The following is a 16,788-nucleotide window of genomic DNA, read 5'->3' on the forward strand; positions in this document are numbered from 1 at the left end:
AACCAAGCTTCCATAACTTGCAAGTTGATAATCACCTGCACTGTGAATCAATATGCATTTTACTGCCATTCAATAATACATAATCCATTGTCATATAAAAGGTGAGGAGCGGTATCATGCTTGTGTTTCTCAGTGCTACCAGGAGTATCTGAAGACTGTAAGATTTTGACTGCATCCTTCTTCCTATCATCTTTTGGAAGCAGTCAGGTCATCCCCACACAATGATGAAAAATTAAGGCACAGGGAGCCTGCGAGCCAGGCCAGTGCCTATGTAAAACTCTAACCCTAAATGATTTGCCAAATATTACACTGGAAGTTTACAGCTAGACAGAAAATGGAACGAGTGTGGCTTTGTCCTGGCTATCTCTGGTTTGGGGCGGGGGGGGAGGTATTTTACCAAGACAGCTCTAGTCTGTATGGTAGCATGTGATTTAACAGCCAAGTGGGATGTTTGGAAAAGATGAGGATAATAGTGCTGCCATCTGGCCAGGACTTGAGCTCAGGAAAGTAACTCCCAGGGATCAAAGGGAGCTGAACAGCCAGGAGAAAAAGCTGAAAAGAGCTTTAGTTCGCAGCACAATGCTTCTGGCCTCTGGCTGAAAAGAGAGCAAACCCAAGCGTAAGCCACTGCCACATTTCCAATGAAAAGGCGAACCTTTTGTACTACCTGCAGGGTGGCAAAGGGCAGTCAGCACCTGGTGGGACCACCAGCTGCAAAGCAGAGATGTGAACGGCCCAGCGGCAGCTCTTGGGATGATGAATGCTTTTTTGTTCCTTCAGGGTTTTGTATCAGGCGGATTGCCGACAGCAGGTTTCTGTTTCCCTGGTATGAATGTGAACCGGATCCTGACTTCAGGCCAGCTCATTCGGTGGCCTAGTTAAAAAGAGCCTGTGGTCTCTCCGTCTCAGTCTTGGTGAAAAGGCGTCTATGCTGGCAAACACGTTCTCTCTCCTGTTTGGCTCTAATGACTCATTCCTGGTAGTCCAAAATACATTAATTCTGGATATCGTCAATGCATGGTCCCATGTGCTGTTCAAAGGTTTCCCACGCCAAGAGTCCACCTGGCTTAGCATCAGCCTCATTCTCCAAGGGGTTGTATGAGGGCATGGACTCTTTTGCTGACTCTGCAGATTTGCTATTGCCATTTGTAAAGATTCGTCACACCATCAAAAACAATAATCGAGTCTTTCAGACTGGAGTTTTCAAAGAATTAAGTGAATTCAAAGAGGACTGGAGACTAAATTCCTTTCCTGGTGACTCTGAAATCAGTAATTTCTATGCTAAGAATTAACCAACTAATAGTTTGCCTCTCGTTCAGTAACTTGATACCTCCTGTCCTCTAAGTCTTCTTTTGGGTCTTCTTAAATTACACTAGAAAATGCGTTTCCCATGCAAGGAGTCAAGAAACAAGCGGGGGAAAACAGGAACTCTCTGTGAATAGCCCCTAAAAGCTGCATTGTTTGTTTTGTGTAAATGCATTTCCTTTTAGAACCTACCTGTTTGATACTCTAAACATGCACACACTTTTGAAGTAACAATATCCAAATAATTTACTTCCACAGAACGGCAATTTACTGTGAGGTAAAAGCAGGAACAGAATAAAATGGTGCCTTAATATTAACACAATCATACGCAGGCATGGACCTTTAATATATGCAGATGTGGTTTCTGCACCTTATGTTGAAATCCATCCCCACTGGGTCAAATGCACCTCTCGTAAAAATGCAGTTTGGGGCAAAAACTGCAAAATACATACTTGTTTCAGCTGAAATCACAAGTAATTTAAATAGAATGTACAGGGCAGTATTTATGGGAAGGTTGTAAACAAAATCCTCATTGTTTTGTTTTCTTCCCAGAAATACCAGGGTTTTCACACTTTCACTATCATGTGTTTAACGAAGAAAAAGACTATACAGTTTTATCTCATTGATTTTCTATTATTGTCTGCTAGTCCATTATATTGAATTATATATATTATATTGAATGTCGTCCCCAAGGAATTAAGAATAATATCTAAATTTACAAGGTAATGAATAAAACATCAAAGCAAGTGGGTTAGCAAGTAGTTTAGCCTGTGTGTAGAAATGCTTGCCATACACTGATGAGATGGCAAATCCAAAAAAAAAACCTCCAAACCCTACCTGGGCACTGGATTTTGGTCACATTATGATTTTGCAATCCCAGTTTTAATGTAGACAACAAACAGTTGAATGGAAAGGCCGCGCAGTGCACAATTGCAATCTACCATTAATCATAAATCCTGGAAGCAAAAATCCACTTAAACACCAATTAGAAAGTAACAAATGTAGCACTTTGCTAGCAGATTTTACATATTGCAATTTTGTTGGTCATTAAAACAGTCTATATAATTAAAGTAATAAGAATAAAAATCGTCAAAGTTGTATTTTAAATTATTTAACTATTTCTGAAGGAAAATTCCATATATAGTGAAACTATTGTCTTCTGACTTCAAACACAAAGAAATTTGTGAAGATAATGCTGGCCTTCCAACGGAGCAGCTGAGATGCCAATCAAAGTTTTGTGGCGAGTTCCTGTAAAACAATTGGGAAAAAAATCATAGATATAACAAATCTGCTGTCAACAAAGGTAAATTGATATATTATAAAAGCATTAAAATTAGTAGAAAGATAACTTTTAAAATACACTGCCTACAGAGGAGCACGAGCCAATTTTGCTAGCTTACACGAATCACGTGCATTTGCCAAGTACCTCATAAAATGGGATGTGGGAACGGAGTTGGAGGGGTGTCTTCTCCAGTGCCACTGTGATTTTCCCTTGGTGAAGTCTCCAAGATGACTGCTTGGAACCACACCATTCTTACCCCCCTGCACCTTCAAAAAAATCTTCATGGAACAAAGACATCATTATATGATACTATTTTTAGCACTGAAGTATGTCAAATCAACCTGTTTCTCATCTGTAGTACCACAGCTGGTCTAAAGTCCCTGTCAACATCACCTGTCAAACAGCACAGCTAATAGTGTTCAACCCCAAACTGATCCAGGCAGCCTCCAAAAGACTTACTCTGCCCCGCTCCGGCAACCCTGCAACATCCAAACCCATCTCATCGCCGCTGCTCTCGCCAACTTTTTTGCAGCAGCAGGGGAAAGGGTAGGACAGAAAGCCACCATCATGGCTGCTTGCCAAGCAGATCAACCACATCCAGGTGTTTAAATTTACCCCATGATTTCCCATCATGAAGTAAGGGCACAGCGGGCAACTGGCAAGCAGGAAAGCAAGTGGTCACACATGTGGGCATGGCAGCTCATGCCGTGGTGGGACGGGGGAGCCGTCTGCATTAGCTCTGCCTCAGAACATCTTCCCAACAGGCAAGAAGCAAACATGCAAGTAAGCCCTAATTTAGCACACATTTTGTGCTGGTAGACCTGAAAGACAGCCGGTGGTTTGAATTTCATTAGAAGCCTTCCATTGAGCAGGCTTAGCAATCTTGCCTTTTAATTGCTTCTAAAGGTTGCTACCCATCTACTGGAAAACCTCGCCTTCTGCAGCTACAAAGAAGTTATAACGATTCTGCACACTTGTATATAAGATATGTGTATCTGTATTATACAGAAGATCATAAATGCACATTTCAAAAATATATGGCTATTTTAGGTACAATGTAATGTTTCTGCATGCTTTGACACAATGAAAAATTGGACCCAACTCATCTATCCCGAAATCTAAAATCCAGTAATTTGATGGTAAAATGTCCAGTGTTCGATTTGTTTGTACACTTTCAGTGACTAAAAGAGCTAACTCATAAATAAAGGGGGGGGGGGGAGGAGGAGGAATCACCTGCATAAATGGAGAAATAATGTTCAATTTTCCAAGTATTAAAGAACCAGAAGATTGAATATTGCAATGTGATGGCAGCCTGCCAAAGCAAGTGAAGCAATCAATATCTTTTACTGAACTTCTAGCATTGCTAAAGCTAATTTCCGAGTTGATGGAAAAAAGTCCTTTAGAATTGGAAAAAGTTCGCTTCCACCTGTCAGAAATACTATTTTATGAAGAAAAGTGTTCCGCTTGAAAGAACTTGTCTGCAGGCAGGCATGCAGCCCTCTAACCCTGCACCAAATCAACTGCCATTTTGAAGAACTACATTCACACCCCCACCCCCCACCAATCCAAAATTTAGAATTTCTTTAATGGTTCCTTCAGCATCCAGTACTGATTTAAAAAAAAAATCCTCAAAGTGTTAGAGGAAAACATTATCCTTTTTATAGAGGTTGGGTTTTGTTTTTGTTGTTTTTGGGTTTTTTTGTGAAGGACATTCTTTCAACTGGGCACCAGCTCAAGAACTCACTCAACATAGGCAGCTAAAACTGTTCTTCCCAACCAGCTCTAAACAAAATAATTTCCTTCTTCACTTTGTCGCCGTGACCCTCAGGGCTGTGGGGATCAGAAGAAAAGCAAAATGCCTTTCTATCACAGCAGCTGGCATTTGTTAAGAGGGTTTGCCCACAGTCACGTATGGTGTAAGTGACCACATGTCCTGTACTGCCAGGCAGGAGTTGAAGCTGCCTGGGGTATCCATCTGCAGGCTTTCGAAAGGATGATGCGAAGAACACGTTTCAGTAGTGAACACTCTTCGTAAGACGATAGGATCGTTCAGGTAGGACTTCAGGAGGCCTCCAGTCCAACCTGCTGCTCAAAGTAGGGTCAACTACAAGATCAGGGCTTTATCCAGTCAGTTCGTTAAAAGCTTGCAGGATGGGAACTGCACAGCCTCTGGATAACTTTCTGCACTGCTTGACTTGTCCCATGGTGAAAAAGTATTCTGTATGTTCAGTCTGAGCCTTTCTTGCTTGAATTTATGCCCGTTGTCTCCCTCACTCCCACCATGCACCACTGTGAAGAGCCCATCTCTGCCTTCTTCATACCCTCCCCGCGGGCGCCAGCAGGCTGCTGGTGCCCCCCCGTCCCCAACTCCTCAGGGCAGGGCAGGTGTCCCCCAGTTTCCTCTCAGATGAAAAACATTTTATAAAAGGAGGAGGGCCATAGAAAATACAACTGTGGATGATTTCCAAAGCCACAAAACTTTGGAAATCATTCCCTTACTTCTTCAAAGCTGGAAAATGTCAGAAGTGGATTTCAGAACGCCACTATTCTTTTTGACACCCGAGAGAGCAAAGCTGCCCTAGGTTTGAGCTGCGCTCCGTAAAGTCATTCAGAGGAAAATCTCCGGGCTTTATTTTTCCTATATCTGGACTTGCTTGCTAAGGACCTGTACACAGTTTGTTTACTGAACGTAAGTAATTCTCTTCTCCTTCTCTCCCCCTCACGTCCCCATTACGCCTGAGACCATGACTCAGACTGTTACCCAAATGGCAGCTTTTCAACCCAGGAGGCACTGGCAAAGGTACAAATGAATATACATATATGCCTGTGCAAGAACCTACCAGAACTCCTACATCAATAATGGGTCATTACAAACACAGGGATGACAACAGAAAACAAACTAATTGAGCCTAATTATCTGTATTTATGCAGAAGTAAGAACGTACAAAGGTTGTGCTGGATGACATGCTCATCGAGCCCCATATCCAGCAGTGGGAGATCATGGAAAGAAAACTGGGTGATTATGCAAAGACAATTCTACTATTTATCAGTCATCTACAGATTAGGGATTTAAGAGTTTTATATCCACCACTTTCAGGGATCTTGATGGATTTCTCTTCCATGACCTCTCCAATGCTTTCTGAACTCACGATATCCACAGCAATCTGTGAAAATGACCTGCACAAGTGATTTATGCAGTAGGTAGACGAAAATGTCATTCGTTTTAAATTGCTGCATATGACCGCACTGGGTGTTCTTTAGTTTCTGCATGACAAACCCCAGCAAATACCAGTTTCCTAATTACCTTCGGATCATTCATAATTTTATATAGGTCTCACCCCTCTCTCAGTCATCTCTCTCCCAAGCCAAACAAGTTGCAGTTGATTTAGGCACCCCTCGCGCAGCAGCCGTTCTCTGTCTTTGTTACCATTCTTCGTACCTTTTCTGTTGAGGAATGCGGGCACGCACACATATAGTACCTACGAGCTACAGGATTTTACAATTACATCATAAAATGCTTTCTATTTACTTCCTAATATTTTTTGCCATTCTATTTGCCATTAAATTCAGGAGAATATAGCACGGACCCTACAATTTTGCTCTCAAAATTGCAGCCACTGAGAAAAGAGAGCTGCCGGTCATGCTATTTCCTTAACCTGCCATCCTGAACACAGCACACAGCTAGTCTAAAGGCTGATGTCAAGAAAATAGGAGCAAAATCCAGAGATTGCTAATGACGTGACCAGATCATATAAGCTGTACAGCTCATTGTTAGCTATTTTACAAGTTTGATGAGAAATGTGTTTAGGTTGGATGGGTAATGACTTCAGAAAATCACAACACACAAGCCTGCAGAGAGATTTCATATAAATGTGCTTTATTGCAGAGAAGTTACATTATTTACATGCTGCAACACATTACAACATAAATCTATCAAGTATTTCATGGTGGATGCTGTTGGTTGCCAGATAACATTGTTATAAGAACCACATTATAAAGTGAAGAGACTTACAGCTTTATATACTCTACAACTTGGAGTAGCTAAAATGTTAAAAGTCAAAAGGCAGTGTTTTCTCAGGCCTGCCTGTTGTCATATGCATGCAAAAGCCTAAGGAGAGCAAATGTAAAAGTATTGTCCGGTTTCAGGTCTATGATGCCACCAAAGCTGATGATAGGTGTGTACTGATTTCTATTTTAAAGCGTATAATCTTGCATAAATTATACAAGTCTAATAAGATTGGTATAAATCTAATTATTTATAAACGATGGCTTAGAAATAAAGGAGAAATGCAGCTTGCACATGCATTTAAAAGGACAACCTAGCAAATGTTTGTGACCATAGTGTTTATTATCTTTTCTCTTAACAGATCTGCTAGAAAACACCTTGATTCTAGAGTTGCACTTCTCTTGGCTGAATAATGACAATGAAACTCCAGAAAAAGACAACTAAGCAACCTAGCCAATAAATGCTGGTGGAGAAAAATCTATGAAATACAGAACATTATTTATGTCTAACTTAGTATGTCTTCATTAAGCAATGTTTCTAGCAGCATCATAGTGAAATAGAATAGTTGAGTGAAGTTTGGCCCCTCGTTTTCTGAAGTGCGAAATAATTTAAAGTCCCAATTGAATCTGTAGCCCAAGTATCAGTTGCTAAATAAACTGGGGAAAGCTTTGCTGCTTTCTAAAGGAGAGTTCTCCAATTGTATCAGTCTTAGGAGATGTGACGACAACAACAAGCCTAAAGAACCATAACAGACATTTTTTAAGAAGTGAAGGAAAGGGTCAGGATGAAAGAAAACAAACCCAAACAAGAATCTACAAGCCAGTGCCCTCCCTGGTAAATCAGCCATCGTTCTTTTGCTTGCTGGGCTGTTCTACACCAGCCAAGGAACGGGCTTTGTTCCTGTGTTTCTAATGAAGTTATCTTTTAAAAAAGAAACAAAGGGAAAAGAAAACAAGCAAGAAATTGTAGATAGGTAGGGGTGGCACAGATACAGTCATGCATGAAGGGTTTGATCGTGCCAACGATGCAAGAGGCAGTGGTACTGTGTGGATGCTTTGCTGACGTGGATCCCCTCGCCCTTGGTGCACGTTGCACCCTGACACGGCTGCTGCAGAGCAGGGCAGGGACAGCCTGTCCTCCCTCGGCCATGTGGTAAAGGAGGGAGGGCAAGATGAGCAAGGGCACCAGGGCTGGAGCCCTCTCCTTGTGACCGTCTGTCTCCAAGAGGCAGCGAGTAGGTACAAACATGTCCTTTCACGACTCCTCCATGCATGCCCACTTCTAACCTCAGCCCCTGGCTCCAACAAAGTGCTGACTCCCGTTAGTGAGTCACGGCAGCCTGCTGTAAGCTGTCCCCTCCTACCTCATTCACACAAACCACCCTGAGATGGGCTGCAGAACTTCTCTTCAGGGGTAGGAGAGGTGTGAGGTGGTCACCCTATTCAGCAGGTTTAAAGTTGTGTATCTCTACACAGAGGGTCAGTGTGCTCCTAAGGACTCCCAGAAAGCTGTGTTCCCAGGATGGATTTCTTCCCATGCAGGAAAATTTAGGGTCACTTTCTCTCTGAAGACCTGATGGAAGCCCACTGCTGAACCCTGTTAGTGTCTGGGACTGGGAAAGGCAAATCTGGGCACACTGGGTCTAACCTCCGTTCTTATCCACACCAGGCAGAGACCTGGGTTTGGGCTATATGTGGGATGCCACTGGCACTGTGTGTGACAGATGGGTGCACAGATGTCCAAAGCACCTGGACTCAGATGCCTGACTCCCTTTCCCAGGTGAACAGGGATTCTGGGCTGCAAGCGTCCTGGTCAGTAGATGTGTGTTGAAGGCAAACACCAGATCTCCTAGGCCACAATTACACCCTACAAAAGAGGGGCAGGAGAGTCAGACAAGCCCAAGGTAGCAAGGACCTAAGTCAGCATGTCTCCATGGTGGAATTGAGCACTGTCCAGGCTAACCAGGTTGGTTGGGGCAGTTCGGCCACTGTAATCTGGAGCTAACGTGCAGAATTTATGAGTGAGGCCAATGTGTTTAGACAGGACTGAGACCTGAGCTGACTGGTCCCCAGCTGGCTCAGGTGTCGGCACATTCCAGGTTAGGGCTTCGCAGAGGAAGATCAGATCCATCTTGATCTGTCAGTGTAGACGTGCCCATAGTCTCCTGTCCTTTTTAAAGGACAAAAAAAGTCCTCCTCATGCCCACCTTGTCTAAGTCCCTCTGCTCATTGCATTTTACCTTAAGCCACTTTTTCTATGATGCCACAAAAATCAGTTTATACTACATACGTGTATGTGCATGTGTGTATTAGATATGACATTTTATATATATATTAAACATATATAAATATCTATTTTATATATATTATATATATATTTAACAACACATTCTATTCAATCATCCTCGTTTCATGTTCTTCCACTGAATCCCATCACTTCTCTCAAATTGCACAAGTTCTTTAGGACTTTAGTTCTTTTGGAGTACTGTATATATAGCCAATTCTAGTGAATAGCACTTTACTGGCACCACATTTAGATGAGTGAGGGGTTTTTCTTATTAGTGATACTCCTCAGAATCTTTACAATATGTCCTCAGACCTTGACGGTGTACCATGACTAAGGATCGTAGTTGTGAATGGGCCATCTATGAATTAAGCTCATATGCATGATGAGGACTGTAGCTATTACTGAAAATTAGCACTGTATTAAACATTAACTTTTACTGTAAATGTATGCAAAAATAAATAAAAAAAAATCAAAGCATTTTGGAGAGTGGGAGAGAGATGCCATCATTTCCATTCCTACTATCTCTTACAATTGCATATACAGGGGAAGAGTAATATTTTGGACTTCTCTCCTCACTTAAAGGCCAATTTTTGGAGGTTTGCCAATGGGAATAAACAGTACACCGTTGTTCTATGTGAGCTAGCTAAAACATTTCCTGGGGTTGTCTGGTTTTAGTAAAACAGGTGATCATTTCTGGGGTATATTCATTGTCGTTCTTGCTTGTCTTATTTAGCAGGATATGCTCAGTATGAAATACTGAACAAGGTCATCACTATACATGTTTAAAGTAGGAATTCTGATTTGTTAGATGATATTTTCCAATTAGTAACAAACAACAGATAAGTTGTCCTAAGACTTACCAGAATATGCAGCTAAGACGACTGAATTTCCACTGTTAACAAAGTCTATGAGCATTGACAGGGAAGTGCATAACAAGTAACTTACCGCATATAAAACCCCTGAATAATACAGTATCAAACTATAAATTTAAATAACAGAGAGTAAACAAAAAAATTCACTATATAAATCACAGGAAAAAAAAAATCTCAAAAGCCCAAAGGAATTTCCCAATATGAATTACGGCTTCCATAGCCAGTGAGATTACTGCAATTTTATATATAAACCAAAAGTCTATAGCAGGTATTTTAACTTGCGATTAGAAGAAAGTATCTGCAGATTGCATAAATGTGTTGTTGTGTCACATAATATCAAAGTTATTTGCAAAAATTATACAATCTGGAATGCTTTAATATGAGACACAACAATGTACTTAAACACACAGTAATAAGAAAATGAGAGCAATCATTATATAAAATGTATTTTTGGGATGCATTGAGTTAGCAGTGCTATCTAGATTAAATATGTAAAGTGAAAAGTCGTCATTTTAATAAGCTGCTCATTGATACCCCTTTTTGCCATCAGGACATTTTCTGTGCCCTACTTCTGCTGGATCTTTAAAGTCCCAAGGGCAAGTTAAAGCCAGTTGCGGCATTCAGAAATAACTCAGTTAAGATCTACACTGTGCATTTGTTACCACCGTATTTTTTTTCTTTTAAAAGAGAAGTGATTTCACAAAGGCAGGTTTCTTTCATTGACACAGTAAAATCCTTGGAGCAGGGACCATATTCTGGGCACTGCTAACCACATTGTTGGCACTCAGCAAATAAATAATAACAACATTAATGATAATTTACTTTGCTTAACTCCTACTTATTTGTAGTGCTGATTCCCTTGATTTAAGTGATGCTCCTTAGGAATTTCAGATGCTTTTGGCCTAAGTCCCCTCTGTCTTTCATGTTGTCTTTCTTCTCAATGTTGCTACTCTCCTCAGTCCAAAAGCCTCTTATTTTCGAGGTGTTGCTGTTTTATTTGCACTTATAGCAGAGGTGTTCGATAAAGCTACACTTCTTTCTGCATTTGGTAAATCTGGTGTATCATACTCCCAAGGGCAGACTTCAGCACGAGATGCTAAAGGTTGCTGTAAGTAACTACTTGGCTTATGGGAGTCAGATGAAAGCACGTTTCCCTCGGAAGAGACATTTTTTTCCTGTTCCGCCAATTTATTAAGGTTTTCCTTTTCTGCTGCTTTCTGGGGTGGCTCCTCCCGCTCCCCAGCACAGGCTTTAGGTGCATATCTATTAACATTCTCACACTTCAGCCCAGGGGAGACCTGAGACTTGGAATTTGACTGTTTTTTCTCATTTTCAAAGACCTGCTGCTCTTGTGTCTCCCGAGTGGCTGCCTCCACCTTCTCTGAGCTCTTTTGAATTGACTGTTGATAACCTTCAGGTGTCTTCAGCTTATGATGAGACTTCCCCTTTGATTGGGAAGGGTGGTTTTTCTCTGGCTCTGAGGAAGCAATAGACACGTGTTTTTGAACTTTAGAGTCAGAAGGCACAGGACCAGGAGTTTGGTCATATATCTCCCAAGGACAAACTTCTCCTATGTCGAAATTGTCCTTGTGCAGTGACTTACCTGGGCCTGTGTCAGGATTTGCAGGTGTTTGACTAACCCTTTGCTGTTTCATAATTCCAGATTTATGGGTTTTCTTTGTTTCCTCAGACTGGGTAGAGTTCTTCCGGTGGGAATCCTTATGCTCCCCTTTATCGGAGGCTGAGTGCTTTTTGCTGGCCTCCTTACCCTTCTGCTGAGATTTCTGAGATTTAGCGCTTTCTTCTAGACTTTGTGTTTTACCCGTTAGTCCCAGAGTCTTTTCCTTGGCACTAGCAATAACACTGAGGGATTTTTGTAACACAGACGTTCTTGGATGCAGAGGCTTCTTGTCGGCACTTAAGTTATGTGCACTTACTGATTTGCACACCAAAGGGACTGATTCAGTGGAGACAGCTTCAACTTTTTCAGAAGCATTTTTGGTTAATTTGTTACCATTCAAGGAATCCAGAAGCGAATTCTCAGCGGCTATAACTTCTGTGCTTTCTGTAGTTAAGCTATTTGGTTCTTCTGTTTGATCCCTAACATGATCATAAGTGCTGTGGGACTTTTTTAATGAAAAGACTCTGTTTTTCAAAGTCTCTTCTTTTGGCTTTGCAGAACTCGTGGAATCCTGTGTGTTTTTTCTCAGCGTGGCCGTGTTCTTCACGGCGCTGTGCTCCATCAGGTCCTTCTCGTCCCTGGAGCACTGCCTGGTGACCGTCTCGGGGATTTCTGTAATACGTCGCATTATTGAGCGCCCCAAGCCCTTTTTAGAGCACCTTTTTTTCTGAAGATGTGGGTTATTAGCAATCATCTTTTTCCTTTTATAGATTTCAAGCTGGGCATATAGTTTCTTCAACTCATCCTGCAAAACAAAGTGAATGGCAAAACTAGCAGGTACAGTCAAACAAGCAGACTGATAAATGCACTACCCATTGCTCTAAAAATGGCATTAAACTTATTTCACTGTCTTTTCTAATTCTTGAATATGCTGTTTCTCCATCAACTTGAATTCCACTTTTTTCCACTTTAAAAACAAGTTCAACCCTTGTGCACAAACATGTTACCTTCCACAGCTGTGCATCATCCAGCATGCACAATTCATGGACATTCATGCTGTATGTTTCACATTTCACAATGCTGTGGTGTGTGCTTTCCTGCTGAACTCTCTAGCTACCCTTTATTCTGGGAACATAAGCCCTTTTATCATGTAAGGAATAAAGTATTTTTTTCTCGTAATCACGTGTTTTTAAAATTTTATGTTATATAGTTATGGATAGTTACGTATATGTTACATACAAATGACTAATCACACTGACACCAAATCTTGTTTGCAATTCAAGATAACTCGAGGAGCCTATGTGAACTGATAAACAGTTCTTGCTGTGGATGATTCTTCCTCTGTAGCCTTCAGTATGACTTTTACTACAACTAATAATGCAGCTTCTCTTCACGCTAGTGAATATTTTCCATGAAATTTTACATGACCTGATACTACAAAATTCGAGAGACCTAAGCTGGCCTGTTTCAGCTAACATCTGCAAAAAAGTCAAATGGATGCAATTCAGAGTTTACTTGTAGGAAAACGTGTTGTTCTTGAAAATAAATGCTATTTGAGTTATATATACCCGAATATCTTCAGGATCCAAACTATGTTCACTCCATGCCGAATTGATACTGCTGTTCAGATAGGACCCAGATCGACCCATATCAAGCTCATCTTCATAAGCTTCTGTAGCTATATCATCTCTTGGGTTATTGCTTGAATGTGAAAACTGCAATAAGTATTCATAAAAAAGATGTTGCCATCAGTGCAAAAGTTTACTTCACATCACTGTAAGAGTTTACATCAATAGTCTTTATGACACAAAAATCCTTCTATGGATTTCATGTGATTTTCTGAGCTCAAAATACTTGCTACAGGCACTGCTGGCATAAGTAGTGTCCTATAGAATATCAGTAATGTATGGCAGGAACTCTTATTAATGATAGCTTAACTTGATAAATCTTAGAGATTTGCATAAGGAAAATAAACCCCACTTATTCTGATGCTTATTTGAACCTCTTCACATTGCATTTAAATTAAGCTAGGATGGAAATAGAACTTCAGCCAGTATTTCCAATTAGGCTGCTAAAACCAAAAGTCCGTATTTTATATTCCATACTGTTGAATAATCCTGCAGAATGCAATTCTCCCATTTCAGATCCTAACCCTGAAAAGGAAGAGATGAGGTGGCAAAAAAAAAAAAAAGGAAAAAAAAAAGGAAACAAATAAAAAAGGAGACAAGTTAATCTCTTAAGTTTTAGCAAATGCTCAGCTCAAGAGTTGGAGAGAGGTTGTCAGCTATTTATTTATTCATACTAATTCATTCATCTGTAGTTACTATTGTCCACTCAGTCATCTGGCCTCAGAACTTTATGAATGGAACTAAACCTTGTGAATCTTCTCTTGATTGCCCGAATTCTTTGTCATGCTGGAAGATAAGTCTGCGTAGTGTTACATAGACAATAAGTTAAAAATGGAAATGTTGATCAGTAGTTATGAGACAGCTTCAGAACGGTCAACAAATTTTCTAGGTTAGTCTAGAAAGACAACTTTGAAGACATACAATAAAGTGAATGAATATAAAATATAAACCAGTAAGATTATTGCTAAAGACCAGAAAAGTAATTTAAAATAAAACAAGGTTATTCAGTATTAAGGCTGCATCAATGCATCCCCTTGTTATGACTGTTTAACTGTTTCTGACTGTGTATTTGACAGTTATCAGCACATTGTGATCTGACGCATGGGCAAAAGACAGAAATAGCAGCTTCATTAACCTGAGTTGCATCAGCTGGAACTGCTTAGTGTCCTTCCTTCATGTGTAGCTTTCACCTTTACTGTTCTCTTTGACTCGTGACTCCTTGATTAATATTATTGGTCATTTCAAAAGCCATTATAAAATGATTCGCTTTGCTGGGGCACTGGCTAAGATGAAAGCTTCATTCAAATCCTGTGGACTGGTGCTAGAGACAGGCGGAGCTGCCTGCGGTCCTCCTGCCTGTGGTGAGACTGATATATTGTTGAGTCGCTCCCAGCACCTGAGAGGAGGTGTGCCGCAGTGCTCAGAGCTCTGTCTCTTCTCTTCCCTGCCTCCTGTCATCCTCCATCTTCTCGTGTCCCACGCACACTCATCTTCTCACCCAGCACCGCACCTGGCTCCATATCATAAGCCACGTCTGTCTCTGTATACAGCGTTTGTCCGTCCCTGGCTCTAACTCACAAAAGCCTCTCCTTTTTCAGCCTGTAACCACTGCCCGGTTTAAATGCCAACCTCTCTATCTCATGGCTAGTCAAAGCTCCTCATTCCGGTTTTATTTAACAGTCCATCCTAGTCTTTCTATCCCCTCACCTAAACTCTTTGTCTGATCTCGGCTAACTCTGGCAGCAGCGTGGTCCCCCAAATACCCGAAATAAGCATTGTTGGGCAGGATTCTTTCTTTCTTGTATTAATCACATCAAAATTTTAAGTACTTTAAAACCCGTTAATTTTGGAAGCTGAAAGACAGTATCTTTGAAAATGTATTAAGAGTTTTTAAAATAAAAAAATATACACCTTTTTAAGTAACAGAGCCAAAGTTTACATCTTCCTTTTCTATCAGTTGCTTGCTAATTTTATAAAGCATTGCTTCTGCATGATAACATTTATCTTCCTCAGTCTTGGCAAAAGAAAAGAGACAGGAGACTCGAATACCTTAGGGATCAGAAGTAGCCCAACAGTGACTGTCACAGTCAAGTGTGTGTGTGCAAAGAACAGCATCAGCATCCAGTCAGACTGAAGTCTTGAAGCAAGAATGAATCTGAAAACAGAATTCAGGGTTGCAATTCACTGCCTTTTCTCCAGTACATTAGATTTAACAGTTTTAATATTCCTTAGGATTCTTTTCATTGAAAGGCCAAACACAACTCGGTTTGTTCGGTACTGCTTTCATACAGACTAAAAATTACATCCACATGCTTTACTTACATACCACACTTTCAAAACAACTCCAAAATAACAACAAAACAAGCCAAAACAATATACGAAGAGAAACAACGGACCTTAAAGGATATTGCTTATTCCATCATTCTCACTCTATTTAGCTGTTTTTTTTGATCTTTATATTGTCACAGTGTCTTTGACCTGAACTGAGTTACGGCAGTTTACACACATTAAGGATCTGAACGGATGATTTTAGGTTAAGTAAGCACATGTACTATGATAAATTGCAGTGCACTTCAAAAATACAGGATGTCCATAGATCGCAGCTACAGAGTGCGGCTGATAAGCCATCAAAGAGGGAACTGAGCTGAAATGCATTTTAGCGGGGAGCAGAGAAATGGTCTTGATTGCAGGACGGCAGGGCCCAGGAGCCCTGCGAATGCGAGGGAATGAGTGGCTGAGCCCCCCGAATGAAGCAATTCCTTGCTGAGCTTTCTAAAAGAGCGGTAGAACAAGCCCTGCGGTTAAAGCTAGCTGGAGCATGCTTGGCTTGTCTGCTTTCGTGAGCTCCCAAAGACAGAAATGGCAAGCAGCGCAATGGATGAATGGATGTACCACTGGCTTGTAATTCGCAGGTTTACAAAAATCATTCAGATAGAAATGACATTTGCAACTTATCCAAGTCTACAGATGCACATTTTGCAGAAGCTTTTGTTAACAGAAATAGCCTGGCATGAAACACTGGTTTATACGCCATAATAATACAGTCATCGTTTCTTGATTAATACTTTGTAAACGAAATGTTTCATGAACACAATAAAATATTAGAATTATTTCTTACAGAGATGTTGCTGTTGAGGTATGCAGGGATACAAAGAGGCTCATGTTGAGGTTTAGCTAACTGAACACAACATGAGAACTATTGAAGATGACACGAGAAACTGCTGGATATAACAAAAAAGAGCGAAAAGTGAACAAAAGTTACAGACAGTGCTGTGAGGGATGGCAAGATATCACATGTGGTTAACGGGGAGTTCATTTGAAAGTTGGCCAAGATAATTCACAGGTAATTGGAGGGTAGCACCGAGGGGCCTTTGGGGGAGTAGAACTTCCAAGGTCAGCGGTACCCTTGTAACCGTATCCGTAACAGCGTATAAGGCTGTGATTACCTAGCTAATGATATCAGAAATACCAAATTTGAGTACAGATGGAGCAAAACTGGGATCAACAGGAAAAAAGTAACGAGGGGTGAGCTGTTTATTTAGGAAAAGACAAGGACAGAGACAGAGAGGGGCTAAGGTAGGTGGGGAAAGAACAAGCTTGTAAAGAAGGGGGGATAAAAGGGGCTAGTGGTATGTAAGCAAGTTATCACCGACCGAGCTCTGTGCCTGATCACTGCAATATCTCCTGTCTTCTCATTAAATCCTTCTCCCAACTTCCGTGTGATCTCACTCTCTATGCTGTGCATGTGTGCATGTGCAAGTCATGAGCAAACTTCAGGCTGGAGTAGC

General features: G+C 41.0%; 1 protein-coding gene across 1 annotated transcript in view; it reads right to left on the reverse strand.

Annotated features, from left to right (window-relative positions):
- Window positions 1–10,675: 10,675 nt before the first annotated feature.
- The window catches only part of GPR158 (G protein-coupled receptor 158), a gene marked incomplete at its 5' end in the record, with an annotated part of 208,907 nt that continues 202,794 nt past the window's right edge, over window positions 10,676–16,788 (reverse strand). The window contains 3 exons of the mRNA XM_082499677.1: window positions 10,676–12,177; window positions 12,941–13,087; window positions 15,050–15,155. Of these exons, the coding sequence (XP_082355803.1) occupies window positions 10,723–12,177; window positions 12,941–13,087; window positions 15,050–15,155 (1,708 nt within the window). The 3' untranslated portion in view covers window positions 10,676–10,722. The remainder of the gene's footprint in view (window positions 12,178–12,940; window positions 13,088–15,049; window positions 15,156–16,788) is intronic.

The sequence above is a fragment of the Vanellus vanellus genome (assembly GCF_965231255.1).
Source record: "Vanellus vanellus genome assembly, chromosome: 2".
In the NCBI taxonomy this organism is placed as follows: domain Eukaryota; kingdom Metazoa; phylum Chordata; class Aves; order Charadriiformes; family Charadriidae; genus Vanellus; species Vanellus vanellus.